We start from the raw sequence: 16,344 nt of genomic DNA on the forward strand, positions 1-16,344 counted from the left end.
GAAATCAAAGCTGATTTTCATCTGCTGCGGAGAGAGGAGCGCGCCCCGGGCACGGCGGTGGTGGCTTGGCTCAAGCTGGAGGAAACGCGCTGCGCACCGCTGCGCGCCGCATCCCGTGCGCGGCTGAAGCGTCCCAGAGTTCTTCTGAGCGCATGCTTACTTAAGAGTCAGCCCCACGGAGTTCGGAGACACTAACAAGCCGAGCCCGGACGGGTTAACTTTTGGAAGTTACCCCACCCCCCGAGTTTGGTGCGTGTCTTTTGCTCACAAGTAAATATGCGTTTGCATCCACACAGCGTAGGCTCTCGAGCTGTCGTTGCGATGGGACATCGCTGGATTTCCCTTCTTAGACATGCATCTGCGAATCGGTCCGGTGATGCAATATTATCGAAGGATGTGCGGGAGTAGCCATAATTGAGAGGGGAGGCAAGTTCCATTGGGTTAGAAATGGAACCGACACTATCGTGACTGGGCCCCAAGCGTAGTTTATGGGGGTCTGGAGCAAACTTGTAAAACACACCTGTGAACCCATCTCAAGCCTGGACTCGTGGGTGCTGGTAAAGTGCAGCACAGCCACATGTACAGTGCCATCTTAAGCAGGTCTACAAAGAATTCTACTTGGGTCTCTTCAGTGAAGCTTGCTGCTAGGAAAAATGTTCTTAGGATTGCACTGCTAGACTATTGTATACAGTTCTGGTTAACACACACCCCCAGTGCAATCCTGTGCAAAGTTACTTCAGCGTCCTGTTACTCCAGGATTGCAGTGTTAGACTCTAACAATGATATAGCACTGGAAAAGTCTCAGAAAAGTTAACCCTAGCAATAAGAGGATTGGAGCACATTCTGTACCAGGAAATTTTAAATTAACTGGGACTTCAGAAAAGGATGGCAAGAGAATCCATTACTCAGCAACTAGAGAAACAGATTGGAAGTAGATCTGGAAAGGTGGACTGTGCAGATGGTCTCTGGCCTCACAAGCAGGAAAGAAGTTCTCTGCCTGGACTGTACCACTTCAGACTGGGGGGGCGGGGTGAGGGTATCTCCAGATTTAAAAAATATTTCCAGGAGGACCTGTAACAGGTTAGCAAGAGGTTTTGGGAGAAGATTTTACTTAACAGTGTCCCTCCACTCCCACAACTACCATCAGGAGGGAGAGCGACCAGGAAGTCTGCAGAGCCACCTGTGAGCAGTTTGACTTGAGTGCTAAAAGAAGTAAAAAAATACATGGGGATGTAGAAAGAACAGAAATACTTATTTTATTTACTTACTTTATAGTTGCAGCAGCTGGTCAGAAGAATACCTGAAAAGAGAAAGAGACCTGAATACTGTGGGTTGGAATAAAAGTACATCCTTAAATCGTTTATTCCATGCTTTTTATCTCACACTTTATCTCAGGCCAATATACATCATTCTCCCTTCCCCATTTATTCTCCCAAAAACCTATGAGGTAGGTTGAGGGGTGTGACTGGCCCAAGGTCACCCAGCGAGCATCCATAGTGTAGGAACAATTGAAACTGGGGTCTTCCAAGTCCTAGCCCAACCGTACTGGCTGTCCTCTGATCTCCATTTCCAACATATCACATCAGCCATCCAAGAAAGCCATCTCCAAAAGCAAAAACTCTGCTAATCCCTCAATAAGACACAGCTCTGCCAGTTGTTTTGAACAGCAATGTTATTTGAATTGAATATTATTATGGTTTTGAATTGTAACCCAAATTCACTGCCAGAGGATGTAGTGATGGCCACAGGCATAAACAGTTTTAAAAGGGGATTAGATAGATTTACGGAGGATAAATCTATCAATGGCTACTAGCCATGGTAACTGAGGGGAACCTCCACATTCAGAGGCACTAATCCCCTGCATCCCAGAGCCAGGAGGCCCATCAGGGGAAGGCCTCAGCCTCTATGCTGTTGGTGGTGGTCCAGAGAAACTGGTTGGCCACTGTGTGAGGCAGGATGCTAGACCAAGTGGGCTATTTATTGGTCTGATCCAGCAGGGCTCTTCTTATATTTGGAAGTTCATCTGGTTGGAAATTGGGCTAGAAATGTAAGTAATTGAATGAAACAAGCATATTGGGAGAATGATTCTAGTCTCTGCCTCTCCCCTGTATGCTCATTCTGTGTGAAAACCTTTTTTCCTTTATGGAGGTGTATTCCACCATGAAAGCCCTACACAGGAAGTCTGAAATGAGGCAGACCACCTCATGGGCTGTTTGTGAGACCTATAGCAACTCCCAGTTCAGTTGATACAAGACAGATTTATGTCCTTGCAAAGGAAAAATCTGTTTTTTTAGGAGTGCATGCTATATTTGCAGGTGTCTCCTTATATATAAAACAAACTCAGGCTTGCTTTAAGCATGCATGAAAGTGAGGTGGGGACCTCAGCTAGAGGAATGGATTGTGCCATTTCAGGCTGGCTCTTGCAAGAGGAGAGGATTGCATTTTGGAATGGTTGGGTCAAAAGGAAAATCAGGAACCATTCGGTGTTAGTTTTCTATTTGTGTGGGTTTTAAAAAAATTGTCATGTTACCTTGATCATTAGATGACTCAATTCTATTGATTGCATGATTTATACTGTGTAATCTGCCTTGAGTCTCAGTGAGAAAAAAATTCTCCCGCTTGTGTGCCTACCTAGAAAAACCTCTATAACCCACCCACCCCTTATGGATATTTAACTAGGCCAAAGGGATGTAAAGTTCTGTGGATCTGAAGAAGTTAGCTCTGAAATAAATTGGGATAGTCTTTAAGGTTCTACGGGACTCCTGTGTAATTTTGCTTCGCGTCTATCCTGGAATTATAACCCAACTCATTTCGCTCCAGCGATTCAAGGGTTACCAGTTGACAGAGAAGGTGTGTTTTGATTGGGTTCTTCGCATGACTGGCGGGCGTTACCGATGAACGTCAAAAACAACGGGGGACGTCGGCAAGAAGCGGCGCATTTCTCGGACTCCTTACATCCGGGTTATTATAGGTAGTTGCCCATTGGTTTGGAAAACCGATGATAGAAATGAGGGTAAGGGGGAATGCCTACAGTACCAATTGGATATAGCGGAACATTGTTCGCGCATGCGTGTTGTGCTCCTAGGGGGAGGCGGTAGCGAGGAGAGAGTCCGAGGAGCCGCTAATGGCGGCCGCGTTGAGGAGATTGTTACATGGTACGGAAGTGGAACGAGTCCGGCCGGAGCCGGAACCTCCTCCGCCACCATGGGGCATGGAGACCCGCAGGTGCCCTGTGCATGGCTGCGGGGGTAGTAGGGGGGAGAGAGTCACTCGTGGCGACAGTGGCGGTTTCCAGGTAACGGTCAAATCTTCGCTGTCCATTATCAGCTGTGTGTGACGTAAGCGGGCCCCCCTCCCGCGGCTGCGAAGTGCTGCCACGTGCTGCTGTCCTGTTACGTCACTCCGTGTGCGGCGTTGCAGCCTTTTAGGGGCGGGGGACTCCCCTACATTTTAAAATTATCACTAGTGCACGTCTGGATATGCTTTTATTTCAGTTTTTAAAGTGTGCGTTTTGCTTAAAACCCCCAAATCCCACCTCTTTCCTGTGTTCACTGAGGGAAAAGGGGAGAGGGGGCGTAAATACCTGATTGAAGTTAAGGAAAAATTGTAAGACCTGTATGACACATCTTGTTTTTGCTTTCTGTACATCTGTTCCTTTTCTCCTTTTCTCCTTTTCTGTCTTCCTCCTCTAACATGAGAAGTAAAAATAAGTGGTGCAATAAGGAGCTCTGACTCATGAAAGCTTATACTGGAGTATGTTTCGTAAATCTTTTAAGTGCTGTTTTATTTTGCTGCAATGGACTAACAGGGCCGCCTCTCTAGAATTACTAATCTGGGAAGTGTCAAAAGGATGATCCACAATTTTAACAGCTGACGTTGCCCTTTGTAAGGGAGAGGTTGTGCTGTGGCACAGAGAGTTGAGGAAGGTGTTACATTGAAAATAATTATCATAGAGGGGCATGGTGTTGTGTGTATAAAATGGCCGTTTAGTTCTACGGTGCTCCTCTCCCCTGTTCCCTATCATATTTAAACCATGACTCAAGAGAATTTTTTTGGGGAAAGGAAGACACCATTGAATGGCAACCAATGCTCCCTCTAAGCTGTGGAGTCTTGTGAGCAAAAATTCTACTTTGTGAGCTACTGGCATTAAAGTTGTGAGCGAGCGATTTGGCTACTGCATAAATTAGTTTGCTCTGGAGCCATCCTTTCTGAGCTAAGACAAAAATGTGAGCCAGAGGCTAAAAACCTGTGAGCTAGCTCACAATAACTCAGTTTAGAGGGAACACTGATGCCAACCAACAGGAGAGAGTAATTGCATAGTAAACTCTTATTTTGCTAAAAACAAAGCTGAAAGACAAGCAGGGGATGGGAGCCACAGCAGCAGGAATATGGTGTTGGAAAACATGCAGGACCAATAGCAGAGCGTCTCCTTTTCAAAAATGAGATGGAAAGCCGATTATTGCTTAAACTTGGATCACTGTTTGAACCCATCCAAAAGCAATTGAATCAAATAAGATCCTCTATTTCTGAAATGCAAAAAATAGCAGAATGTGCCATGACACTGGCAGAAACGCTTCAAAACGAAAATCTTCCAAATAGAAAATTAACAAATGCAGATTAAACTACTTACCACTATAAACTGAAATACGACAGAACAATATAAAATTTCATGAGTTCCCAGAGCAAAGGAGTGGCAGATTTGCGAGCTTTTATGGCAAATTGTTTGGCAACAACACTGAACCTGAAAGACAATGTTGTTCCGATAATAATCAAAGCCTGTTGTCTAGGATTGCTGTGAACATAAACATAAAGGGGCCCCGAGACAGCGACTAGGCTAAGAAGTGCCTTTACCTATAAAGATCTTAAAATCAAAACATTCCCAGATCTACCTCCAGAGGCTATCCATAGAAGACAAGAAATGAAGCCAATAATAAATCAGCTGCAATCAGTAAAGCAAAACTGCAGATGGAATGGCCTGGCGACTCTTCAAGTTATCCAGAATGGAATCAGAATACCAAGTGACAGATCTTGAGTCAGGATTACAAATGTTCAAGAGTCTGGGACTAAATGAACCACCTGAGACTGGCAAAAAAGTACCTAAAAGAAAGTTAGTCGACAACTCTACTCCACATAAGAGCAGCAAAATTCCTGTTCCTTCCCCATCACATAATGTTAGTAAATAATTCTTTAGGTTAGACTTTCTGAGTCGCTTAGGACAATCTATCTTCCCTCATAGTTCATATGTTAAACTACTGATTAATAGAATTGATATAAGCATGAAAACTGGGGAGAGGGGAGAAAAACCTTAGTTTTACTTAGTTGTATTAAGACACTACCTTTATATCAAGCCTGGGAACTGGGTGGTAGAAATGTGTGTTTCTACTTTCCTGTGAAATATTAACAGGAGCCAAAAGGGCTTTGTTTATTTTTTTATATAAACTAAAGTGTTTTACAGTGTTGGTTTGTTATTAAAAATAACTATAAAATATTTAAGGCTAGACATAGGTAGAAATGATGTTTATTCTGTTTAGATACAAGGGTAAAGAATGAGATTTATTGTTATTGTTACTATATTAATATATTAGGATGCTTATGAAGTTTAACAATATGTACTAAATTGTTCACTGGATATTAGTCTTTGGATATTTCTTTCTATTTTCTTTCTTATAACTATAATTTTGCTTAGAAGTGCAATACAGGAGTTACTGAATTTATTTACATAAAAATCATTCATTATCTTTTTTTATTATGTCTCAGAATCTTAAAATAATTTCAGTACTGGAGGTCTTAACAGTTTGGTGAAATGGAAAAGGGTATACTCAAACATAATCAGATTGCATCCTGATGTTCTCCCTATTACAGGAGAAACATCTCAGATCCTCAACCAAACTGATTTTCAAAACTAATTGGTCTCAATATCAGATTTTAGCTCACGGGAACTCTAAATCTAGAGGTGTGGTGATTTTAATGTCAAAAAAATATTCACCTCTCCTCTAGCAGTTTTAAAAGATTCACAAGGCAGATTTATTTTTGTTAAAGGACTAGTAGAGAATCAAACAGTGACCATAGGGTCAATATATGCACCCAATACGGGCCAGATAAACTTTATAAATGACACACTATTTAAATTGGAAAACTTTAAGGATGAAGGAGTCATCTTCGGAGGTTTAATATTTGGCAGATCAGAACCTGAACAGGACATTCCCTAATAAAAACACACAAAAGAGAAGGAATCCTACTGAACTATCAAAATTATTCTCTGAATTTCATTTGATAGATGCTTGGAGACAATATAATCTGACAGAGAGAGATTATACTTTCTATTCCACAAGACATCAGATCGCAGTCACGTAATTATATATATTAATTTCCTCGGGAATTCTACAAAAAAGTATATAATCTCAAATAGGCTATAAATTATGGTCAGACCGCTCGTGGGCTGAGTGTATAATGCTAAAAGAAGAACGGACAAAATTAAGACAACATTGGATTTTACATGGAGCTTTACTAAAAACTGAAGAAATTAAATCAGATTTGGAAATCCAAATTAAAAATTATATCCAAGAAAATACAAATAACACAGCGGCTCCCACGATAATCTGGGATGCTTTGAAACCCATCTTGCGAGGTATATTGATTTCCAAAACTTCTTTCTGGAACCAACCAACCAAGCAGACAAGACAGGCACAAACAAAATTGTTCTAAAAACATTTAAAAATTACTTGCTGAAAGACATAAACTAGAACTACTCAATATGCCTCATATACAAAAGGACCTAATCTATTTACGAAAGAAATTTTGGTATAACTCCCCAAATGTGATGAAATTTTTGGCAAAACGTGTTAACTCTAAACATATAGATAGAATGATACATCTAATAAAAGACAAATCTGGTAAATTACACTCCAAAAATAATACAATAACTCAAATATTTATGGAATGCTCTAAAATTATATTCCTTAAATAAAATACCACAAAATAACATTAAGGCATATGTTCAAAAACATCCACCTCCCAAACTGAAAGCTAAACACACAATTTTTTTAGAGAAACCCTTCACCAAATAAGAAATATTAGAATCAATTAAAGCTTTAAAAATAAATCCCCAGGACCAGATGCTTTGCTACAGATTTCTATAAAACATTTGCTCCTATTTTACTAGAACCTTTAGTGAATACGTGCAACCATATACTAGAAACAAGCACATTACCCTATCTTGGTCACAAACTACAGTTGTAGTGATTCCTAAGCCACAAAGAGATGCAACATTACCTTCCTCGTACAGGCCCATCTCCCTACTAAATGTTGATTTTAAAATATTCACTTCAAGTTCAGCAAGATGTGTAAATACTTTTATCACTAAATATATATTTACCAGATCAAGTTGGCTTTGTGCCAGGATGTGATTTAATAGACAATACACATAAAGTTCTTAATATTTTAAACTTCACTAAAATTTTAAATAAATGGTTTTGGTTTTGCTGGATATAGAGAGCATTTGATTATTTAGAATACCATATTTAAAAGTCCTACTTACCAACATGGGATTTGGAAAAAGATTGTTATCAGTTATCTCTGCTATTTATGAAAAAAACAAGTTTCCTTGAAGATAAACAGTACTTACTTTGATAACTTTGTTACCTTAGAAAGAGGCAAGACAGGGTTCTCCATTCTCACCATTACTATTCATGTTAGCTATAGAACCTTTAGCTACAATGATTAGAAAAGCAAATGACATCAAAGGGATTGAAATGGGAGAGAAAGAATGCTAACTTACCTTATTTGCTAATGATATGTTATTATTCCTTTTAAAACCTGTTGAATCACTAATGTTTCCGCAAAATATCTATCAGGAGTTCATTGAAGTCTCAGGTCTGCAAATAAACCAAATGAAAACTAAATTCATGCCAATAAACTTAGCTCAGACTCAGAAAGGGAATATTAAAATGTTATTTCAGTTTCAGATATTTACCTACCATATCTTCGAATAAATATCCAACAAATCTGAATGATCTGCTAATTTACAGCCATAGTAAAACATACAAAGAACTTACGGCACAAATTCAAAAATGGGAAAAATTCTCCCTATTGTGGGTAGATAGATATAGTTTAGCAAAAACTTTTTTATTACCGAACTTTCTTTTTTGAGCCATCCTTCTGGCCATTACAGCTACACAAATCAAAGAATGGCAAAATATGTTGAGCAACTTTTTATGGGCACAAAAAAGGCATAGAATACAATCACTAATGTTATATGGACGATCTAAAATAGGAAGTATACATTTCCCCAATGTTTAAGAATATTACATTGCTACCCATCTAGCTAAAATAATTTCAGTGTTAAAAGATTAAAATATACCAGATTGAATATTTGTCCACTGTGTGACAGAGTGTTGGACTGGATGGGCCATTGGCCTGATCCAACATTGGCTTCTCTTATGTTCTTATGTTCTCTTCTATTAAAGGAATATACTCAACCACACAATATTATAGATGTAATTTGGCAGGAACAAAAAATAGGTCACCAAGAATTCAACAGAATAGCCTGCTTACTGTCTCCTTGCACATCAGGGACTGTTTAAGAGCAAAGTTAGTCCCTGAAATATCTAGATTCTCCTACATCCTTGGTCAATCATGGTACCCCGCTGGGCAGCACACAAAAGATTATCAAATGTGGCAAGAAGCAATCATTACAAAATTAAAAGATTTAACTGTAAACAAACAGGTTACAGACAAAATTACTTTAGAACTTAAGTTAGGCACAGCAATATCATGGTACCATTATTTTCAAATCAACCATCTGTGTTCTTATATAAAGCTTCCTTTGATAATGAGACAACCATTAACACCTTTTGAATTAATTATCCAAAATGCAATGAAAACAAGAAAGATGTTATTTCCAAAATATACCAGATTCTTGATAACCTGGAGGAAGAGAAACTAGTTACATATCAGAAAAAATGGCAAAAAGTGTATGACGAAGCTTACCAAGGACTTGTGGTCCAAAATATGGAACAGCTATGAGAGCAACTCACCCATAATAGCACTTAAACTACAAAAATTCAAAATCATGAAACACTGGTATCTCACTCCCTTGCAATTATCCTATATCTCTCATAACTGTCAGCCCTACTACAGTTGGAAAAAATGTACAGAAATCAGATCTTATTTACACTGCTGGATTTACTGTCCAAACATCAAAACATTTTGGGAAGAAATATTGGAATGAGTGCAGAAAATTACTGGGTATATAATTCCCTTGAAACCAGAATCACTTCTCCTGAACCTCAGATTCGATACCGCAATGACCTTTACTAAAAAAACAAAAACAAAAAACAGTTGCATTATTTGCTGCTAAAACAGCCATAGCAACTAAATGGAAATTGGAACAAAGACATGAATTAAAATTATGGCATACTAAACTATGGAACCTATACATCATGGCAAAATTAACAGATATGGTAAGACCAGTAGATACTGATACAAATTATAGTGAAGTCATCATAACTATATGGTTTCCAGTTGTAACTTACTTTGCATCCCAAAGAGAAATACTGACTGTAGTAGATACAATGCATCTTTGGTAAACAACAGTGTTTTGCATTTTTGCCTCTGTAAAGCACAATTTTTAAATCTTTTTATATGAATATTGTATATATGTTTGAAAGAATGTTTTATAGTTGTATTATTAATACTATTACATATTGTAAAATTAATAAAAACTTTATTAAAAATTATCCTAGCCAATAAATAGGCCAGTACTGCTTTGGCTAGTAATTGGTGTTATCTTAAAGCTTGAAATGCCTAGACAGGTTTACCCAGTAGGTTTCTCTCTCCTTGTCCCGTAAAACATCAGTATTGTTCTATTGATTCAGACCTACCCATCTGAATCTACAATTTCCACCGTAAGCAACTTCCATTACAAAACCCTTTAAAACACGAAGAACATAATGCGGGGTGGGGTGGGGGAACAAATATGCACAAAGCCACTTTAAACAAGATTTCTATTAAACTTGCACGAATACATTGATCGTGTATCTCTAAAAGAAGATGGATGGAATTTACAGCATCTCGGGGACGGGAAACAGAAGTGGGGGAAAGGCCCTGCTTGAAAACATTATCCTAAACAAGTTATAAAAAGCCCTTCTGACATAGGATTATAATGCAACAGTTTAAGGAATGTAATAGCACATACCAGGTTAGCGCAATCTGAATCTCTATTTTTGCATAGGATTAGAGCACTGATGTTTTATGTCAGAACTAGAGTCTGTTCTTGTGCCATTTTCTAGGTCCATAATGTCTCTATCTTCCCTTAGGAACAACACAACAGTTGGTATATGAGGGGTGGGTGTGTTCTGCACATGTGGAAAAGTGCAGGAGTTTCTCTGAATTCTAATTGGATTTCACATTGGGTACTGAAGGACCCATGTTATTTATGCTAAAAAATGGCTGTGCTGTATAGGATGCTAGTTTGTGCACTAGTAAAAAGATACTCATCTTGCACTCCACTTGTGCAGTGAGCAGTCTTCTCCCCAATACAAATAAAAGGAACTCTGTCAGATTAGTTGTGTCACTGTGACTGTGTAGCTGTGCTATTCTCTATAAGGCTTGAGACAAATGGAATCCTGGCTTTGAATCCTAAGCCTTGCTTTTATTTCTACTTCTCTTTGTCTGTAGCTGAGACTATTCTCTACTGCATAGTACATTTTAGCACATTGCTAAGACTTGGTCTTGCATGAATGGGCACTCCTAATGCCATAGGAATGTGCTCTGCAGCAGAAGACCACTTCCATCACAAGAAAGGGTGCAGTTTGATCCGAAGGCTTACTAGGAAATCCTTTGCCTCCCCCCAATTGTCAAGGCTTTCAATCAGTGAAAACTCTAGATTGGTAAGGGGGCGGGAAACAGTACAAGGCAAGACATCTGCTAGAAATTTGCCATTATCTCTGGCTGGTTTGTCCCTTTTGGGGGGCAATGGCTCAATAAATGGGCCTCGTGTTACAAACCCAAGGTACAAAAGGAGATTTCTAGTAAGCTCAGGAAAAGGTTTGTTGAAACTCCACTTGAGTCCCAGTGTTTTTTGATAATAGTCTTCAGAGCCCTGTGGTGGTAGTGGAAAGTGCCATCAAGTCACACCCTACTTATGGGGAGTTCAAGGCAAGAGACATTCAAAGGTGATTTGGTATTGCCTTCCTTTGCTTCCTTGATGGTCTCCCATCCAAATAATAACCAGGGCTGACTCTGTTTAGTTTCTGAGATCGGGCTAGCCTGGGCTCTGTACATGATGGCAAATACAAGCCAAATCAATAGTGTGCATACATGTTCTCTTGTTTCAGTAAAAATACTTGGGCATAAATTATTTTAATTATAGGAGTTTTACTGTGCTTTTGATAGAAAAACTGGTTCCCTGATCAACTTACTGCAATTAAAAACAGTTACAAACACAATATAAATGATGGTGCTCAGAAAAGTGGTTCTTAGTGAGGCCTGGGCCCAAGCATGATGGACTGGCTGTTTCCTCTGGCATGAGATTAGTAACTGAGAATGAATTTCAGGTAGAGATGCTCAACTAAAGGGTAAGTTTAAAAATGTATAGTTGTGCTTCATAGAGAAAAAAGTACTGAGCGTATAAATCATTCAATGCTAATGGTTTGAACTACATACTCTTGACCAATTGATCCTGCATTATGGGGCTTTAAAAAGATTGAAAACTCCTAAGGTATAAGTAAAAGAAATGAGAGCAATGAATAGTAGAGGTTATGAAAATCTGGTACTTTGATAACAGTGCTATAAACAATTTAAGAGATTCCCAGTGCAAACACTTATATTGAGATTTGGTTTGAACTTATGGGTCTATAACTGGATGTATTATCCAAAGAAAACGATGGGTGAGGGGATTTTTGTGTGAGGTAAATTTTCTTAGTCAACACTATATATGTGTTGTGATTACATCTACTTAAGCATTTTTCAAAGTCTGTAACTGGCAGTGTTTCCAAAACAGAAACAAAAAATTCACTGGAGAGGACTTGGAATCATAATCTCTTTACAAAGTTTATTGGAGAGTTTGGTTTCCTTTTGTAGTGCCAAAGTGGATGTTGTTGCTATATTGGCTTTAGGGATGTGCATTCGGTTCATCCGAACCGAATGCACCCCCGAAATGGCCCATTTGGACCCCTTTCGGGCTGCTGCAGGCCAATTCAGATTCTCTGTTCTGAATCGGCTTGCCACCGAATTACGGCGGCAATTTGGCCCCATTATATCCTATGGGCCATTGAAGTCAATGGCGAAAACATAGGGTATATTCTGGGGGCTGGAGGGGAGGGTGTTTGAGGGAGAGGCTCCAAACCCGGAGGGTAGCTGCTGGAGCCTCTCCCCAAGATACCAACCAAGTTTGAAGAACATTGGACCAGGGGGTCCAATTCTGCGGGCCCCCAAAAAGGTTTCCCCTATCCCCTCCATTCTCTATGGTTACTTTTTTCCCACCATAGAGAACAATGGAGGGGATAGGGGAAACCTTTTTGGGGGCCCGCAGAATTGGACCCCCTGGTCCAATGCTCTTGAAACATGGTTGGTATCTTGGGGAGAGGCTCCAGCAGCTCCCCTGCGAGTTTGGAGTCTCTCCCTCCAGCCCCCTCCCCTCCAGCCCCCAGAATATACCCTATGTTTTCGCCATTGACTTCAATGGCCCATAGGATATAATGGGGCTGAAATTGACATTCGGCTGGCCGAATGTACTGACGAAACTGACATGCGGGAGTCTTACTGCCAGCCGAAATTTATTCTGCCGGTTTGGCCGAAGCCGAATGGGCCAAAGTTGTTTTTTTTTGCACACCCCTAATTGGCTTATCTCTGTTCTATGGCTAGTGTTGAGAGATTGGGAGTGGTAGTAGAGAGGGCAAGTTGATACAGTGCTACTTAGCAAGGATATGGATCAGGGCAACTCCACATCTTTCGTCTAATCAATGTCTCTGATCTTGAGTACTTCCACTACTGTGTATAAAGCTTCTGCTGTTGCTATACTAGGAAGGCTGCTTTGCATCACTTAGCACTTAAGGTTGCCATGCTGCATCAATCCTTGCTGCACGTACTCAAAAGTCTCAGCTGCTTTACCTTTCTTCAGTACTAAGAAGCTGCATTCCTTCCTAGCTGACTACGGGTGTCCCATCCTAAACTCCTTGTGGTAGCATTTGCACTGAAAAACCATGACTCCAGATGATCTCAATATGGCTTCTGCATCACAAATACTACTGCCTTTTCCTGCAAGCTTTTCTTTTGCTGCCCAGCAGTGCAGTTTTGCATTTTAGCAAAATGCTGGTAATAGCAGGTGGGATGGATATGGAGCGAGGATTTGTATGTTACATGGACTGAACCTTGGTGTTCTCTGTGCACACAGACTAACTGAAGCCACTGTGGGGTCACTTTTAAAGACATGATCGGTGTGGCCCAAGGAGCAGCTCTTTCACTGCTAATATACCAGCTATTGGCTTAGATAGGAAACAAAATCAACCATACATTTTAGATACCTTTGGGTGGGATAAACATACCTTCCTCCCTAACTAGCTACTAAATTACAACTCACTTACCTTCCCTCATACAATGTGATGGGAGCCTGTCCACCTCTCATTAACATTACCTGATGTTCTGTTCATTTATCATGCTAATGCAGTAGTGAGGAGGGGCTCCGGCTCAGTGGCAGAGCATTTGCTTGGCATGCAGAAGGTCTCAAGTCCAATCCTTGGCATTTCCAGCTAAAAGGATCAGTTAGTAGGTGATGTGAAAGACCTCTGCCTGAAACCCTGGAGAGCTGCTGCCTGCCTGAGTCGACAATGCTGACCTCAATGGACCAAAAGTCTAATTCAGTATAAGGCAGCTTCATGTGTTTGTGTTCTTGAGCAATGTGCCACAAATCAGCACTGCAGTACTGAGAGTGTGCCATTCAGATGTGCTCTGCAGTACCGTGCAGTCGCAGCTGTGCCTTGTGAGTACTTTGCTTCTAGTCTTCTAAGTCCAGAGAACAGGCCCTAGTATGAAAGGGGCAGCCAATACAGGTCTGATACTGTGTCAACGCCTGACATCAGGCCTTCTTTTCCAGATATTCTACAACACCCCTGGTGTCTGTGTCCTTTGTGGTGCCTGTGGTGCAGGTTGGCTGCTCATCCTTAAATGCAATGGAGCTTGAGACTAAGATTCTACCCCGACACAGTGCCTTTGCTGCCCCCACATACTCCCACTCCACTTTTTACCTGTAGTGCCTTTAATACCCTTGTCAACTATGACTTAATGGGTTGTCTGTAACCAACTATTGCTTCCAAATGAAAAAGCTATAATTCCCCACAGGAAGCATCTGCTCTTGTTATCTCCCTCTCTCCCTTCTCCACACACTATTTTGTTCAGCATGCTGGTTCCCAATCACTAAGGATGAACAGTTGCTCTCTTTAATGCATACAAAACAAATTGTACCTTCAAACTGAGCCTTTAGACAGGTAATCCCAGCATATTTGTAGAACACAGCATTATTCAGGTGCCCCTGAAAGCTCTAATAAAACAGAATAAGCTCACTGGGACTCATCCAGTTTCTCCAGTAAAAGACTTCTAGCCTCTTTGGCATTATGCCAGTCTACTTGGAACAGCCTAAACTGAATGACACATCCAGTCACTATCTTAGCCTAACCTATCTTACCGGGTTTTGTTGTGAAAACCATGGAGGGTGAGGAGGGATGGGGAGACCAGGTACACTGTGCTGACCACATTCAAGGAAAGGAGGCAGGCATATAAATATGAACAAAGGGAAAACAATGTATGGCACACATGATAATGACTTCTTAGTGTATGTGATCTCAAAAAGCAAGTAATTTGGTTTCAGTATGATGTTGGGTTAGGTCTGGGTAGTATAACAGGGAAGGTGGTGCAAAAACCGTCTTTGTCTGGGGGTCCATAGCAGCTCCCAGGCAGTCCTGAAACTTGCTAAGGAGAGTTAATTTGAACTGCAGTATTAAGAGGGAAAATAACTGATCCCATGGTAGCTCTGAAATACAGGGGCAGAAGGTCATGTGCCTGATTGACATCTCAAAAACAGGTATATTGCCAAAACCAACACTGGAACAAAAAAAACTCCATAAGATACCATGGTACTTCTACTTCCAGCTGGACCACCTGTTAATGCACCTACATCTGAGCACTTCCTGGTCTGAATTTGAATGTCTTCTAGGCAGCTCAGACTCTGGATGTAAAGGTCTAATCATGAAAATATACAGCTTACTACTCCATCAAACCAACTCTAAACTTTTGAGCTACCAACTTTCATGGGAATGCGACTGCAAAATCACCTTCACAGAAGATCAGTGGTCTGACATGGGAATGCGACTGCAAAATCACCTTCACAGAAGATCAGTGGTCTGACATCTGGTCATCAACCTTAACGGGCACCTCCTCTGCAAACACCCAGCTGCCAGTGTACAAGATCCTAAGGAAATGGTACCTCACCCCAAAGAGGCTAGCATTAATAACATCCTCATACTCACCACTCTGCTGGAAGGGGTGCGGTGAAGTGGGCTCCTGTGCAAACCTTCACATTGAAAGTGGTCTCCCTTATTCTTTATGGCTCAGCTATTTGGATCAAAGCTATCTCTGATAATATTGATCAATCTCTGGCCCCGTTCTTAAGAAAAATACTGAATGTCCCCTGTTGTATATCAATGTTGTACTGCAGGCAGAATTTGGACAAATATCCCTGGAAGCAAGAGCCTGGCTCTATGCCCTCAAACTGAGACTAAAATTGTTCTGAGCTGAAGATGGCTTGCTAGCCGCTCTGAAATGGGATACCCACAAATCAATATGGATGAAAGCCCTGGATGAGAAATTAACTTTAGTTGGAATGTCGGCTAATCATATTTCTGATATGGGCAAATCCAAAGTGTTTTCTTTGATCAAAAAGTGTGCCCTAGAAACTGATTACAGCAGTTTGATCTTAAGAGCCCACCAAGTTTGCTCACCCCTGTCTTTTGGTCTCCCCCCAAAAAAAAACTTTACACCCCCCCATATGTATTATCTTACTATCCCATGATACTGCAGAACTTTCTTATTCACAAGATTGAATATTATGCCCTCAATGGTTCTACAGGGGAGATGTCTGAATAGGCCTTATTCCGATAGAATTTGCCCCCCTTCTTTTTTGAGAATATAAGGGATCATTATATTAAGCCTCTAATTCAGGGGTGTCAAACTTAAGGCCCGATGCCTGGAAGTGGCCCACCCATGGCTTTAATCAGGCTCGCAGCTGTTTTCATCCTCCCTCCTACCCCTCCTGTCCTAACCCTTTGAAGCTGGAGGCTGCCGGAGTTCCTG

General features: G+C 40.7%; 1 protein-coding gene across 2 annotated transcripts in view; it reads left to right on the top strand.

Moving 5' to 3' along the window:
• The first annotated feature begins 2,950 nt into the window (after nt 1-2,950).
• Nucleotides 2,951-16,344, top strand: part of BAG4 (BCL2 associated athanogene 4) — a 20,543-nt gene continuing 7,149 nt past the window's right edge. Inside the window, exon 1 of one of the 2 annotated variants that reach the window (XM_015425096.1) lies at nt 2,951-3,013. In XM_015425096.1, coding sequence (XP_015280582.1) covers nt 2,999-3,013 — 15 coding nt within the window. In that variant the 5' untranslated portion in view covers nt 2,951-2,998. Of the gene's footprint in view, nt 3,014-3,115; nt 3,296-16,344 lie in introns of those variants that run through there. The other variant, XM_015425088.1, reaches the window with a different exon arrangement.

The sequence above is a fragment of the Gekko japonicus genome, unplaced genomic scaffold, assembly GCF_001447785.1.
Source record: "Gekko japonicus isolate JY-2015 unplaced genomic scaffold, Gekko_japonicus_V1.1 scaffold3300, whole genome shotgun sequence".
Classification (NCBI taxonomy): domain Eukaryota; kingdom Metazoa; phylum Chordata; class Lepidosauria; order Squamata; family Gekkonidae; genus Gekko; species Gekko japonicus.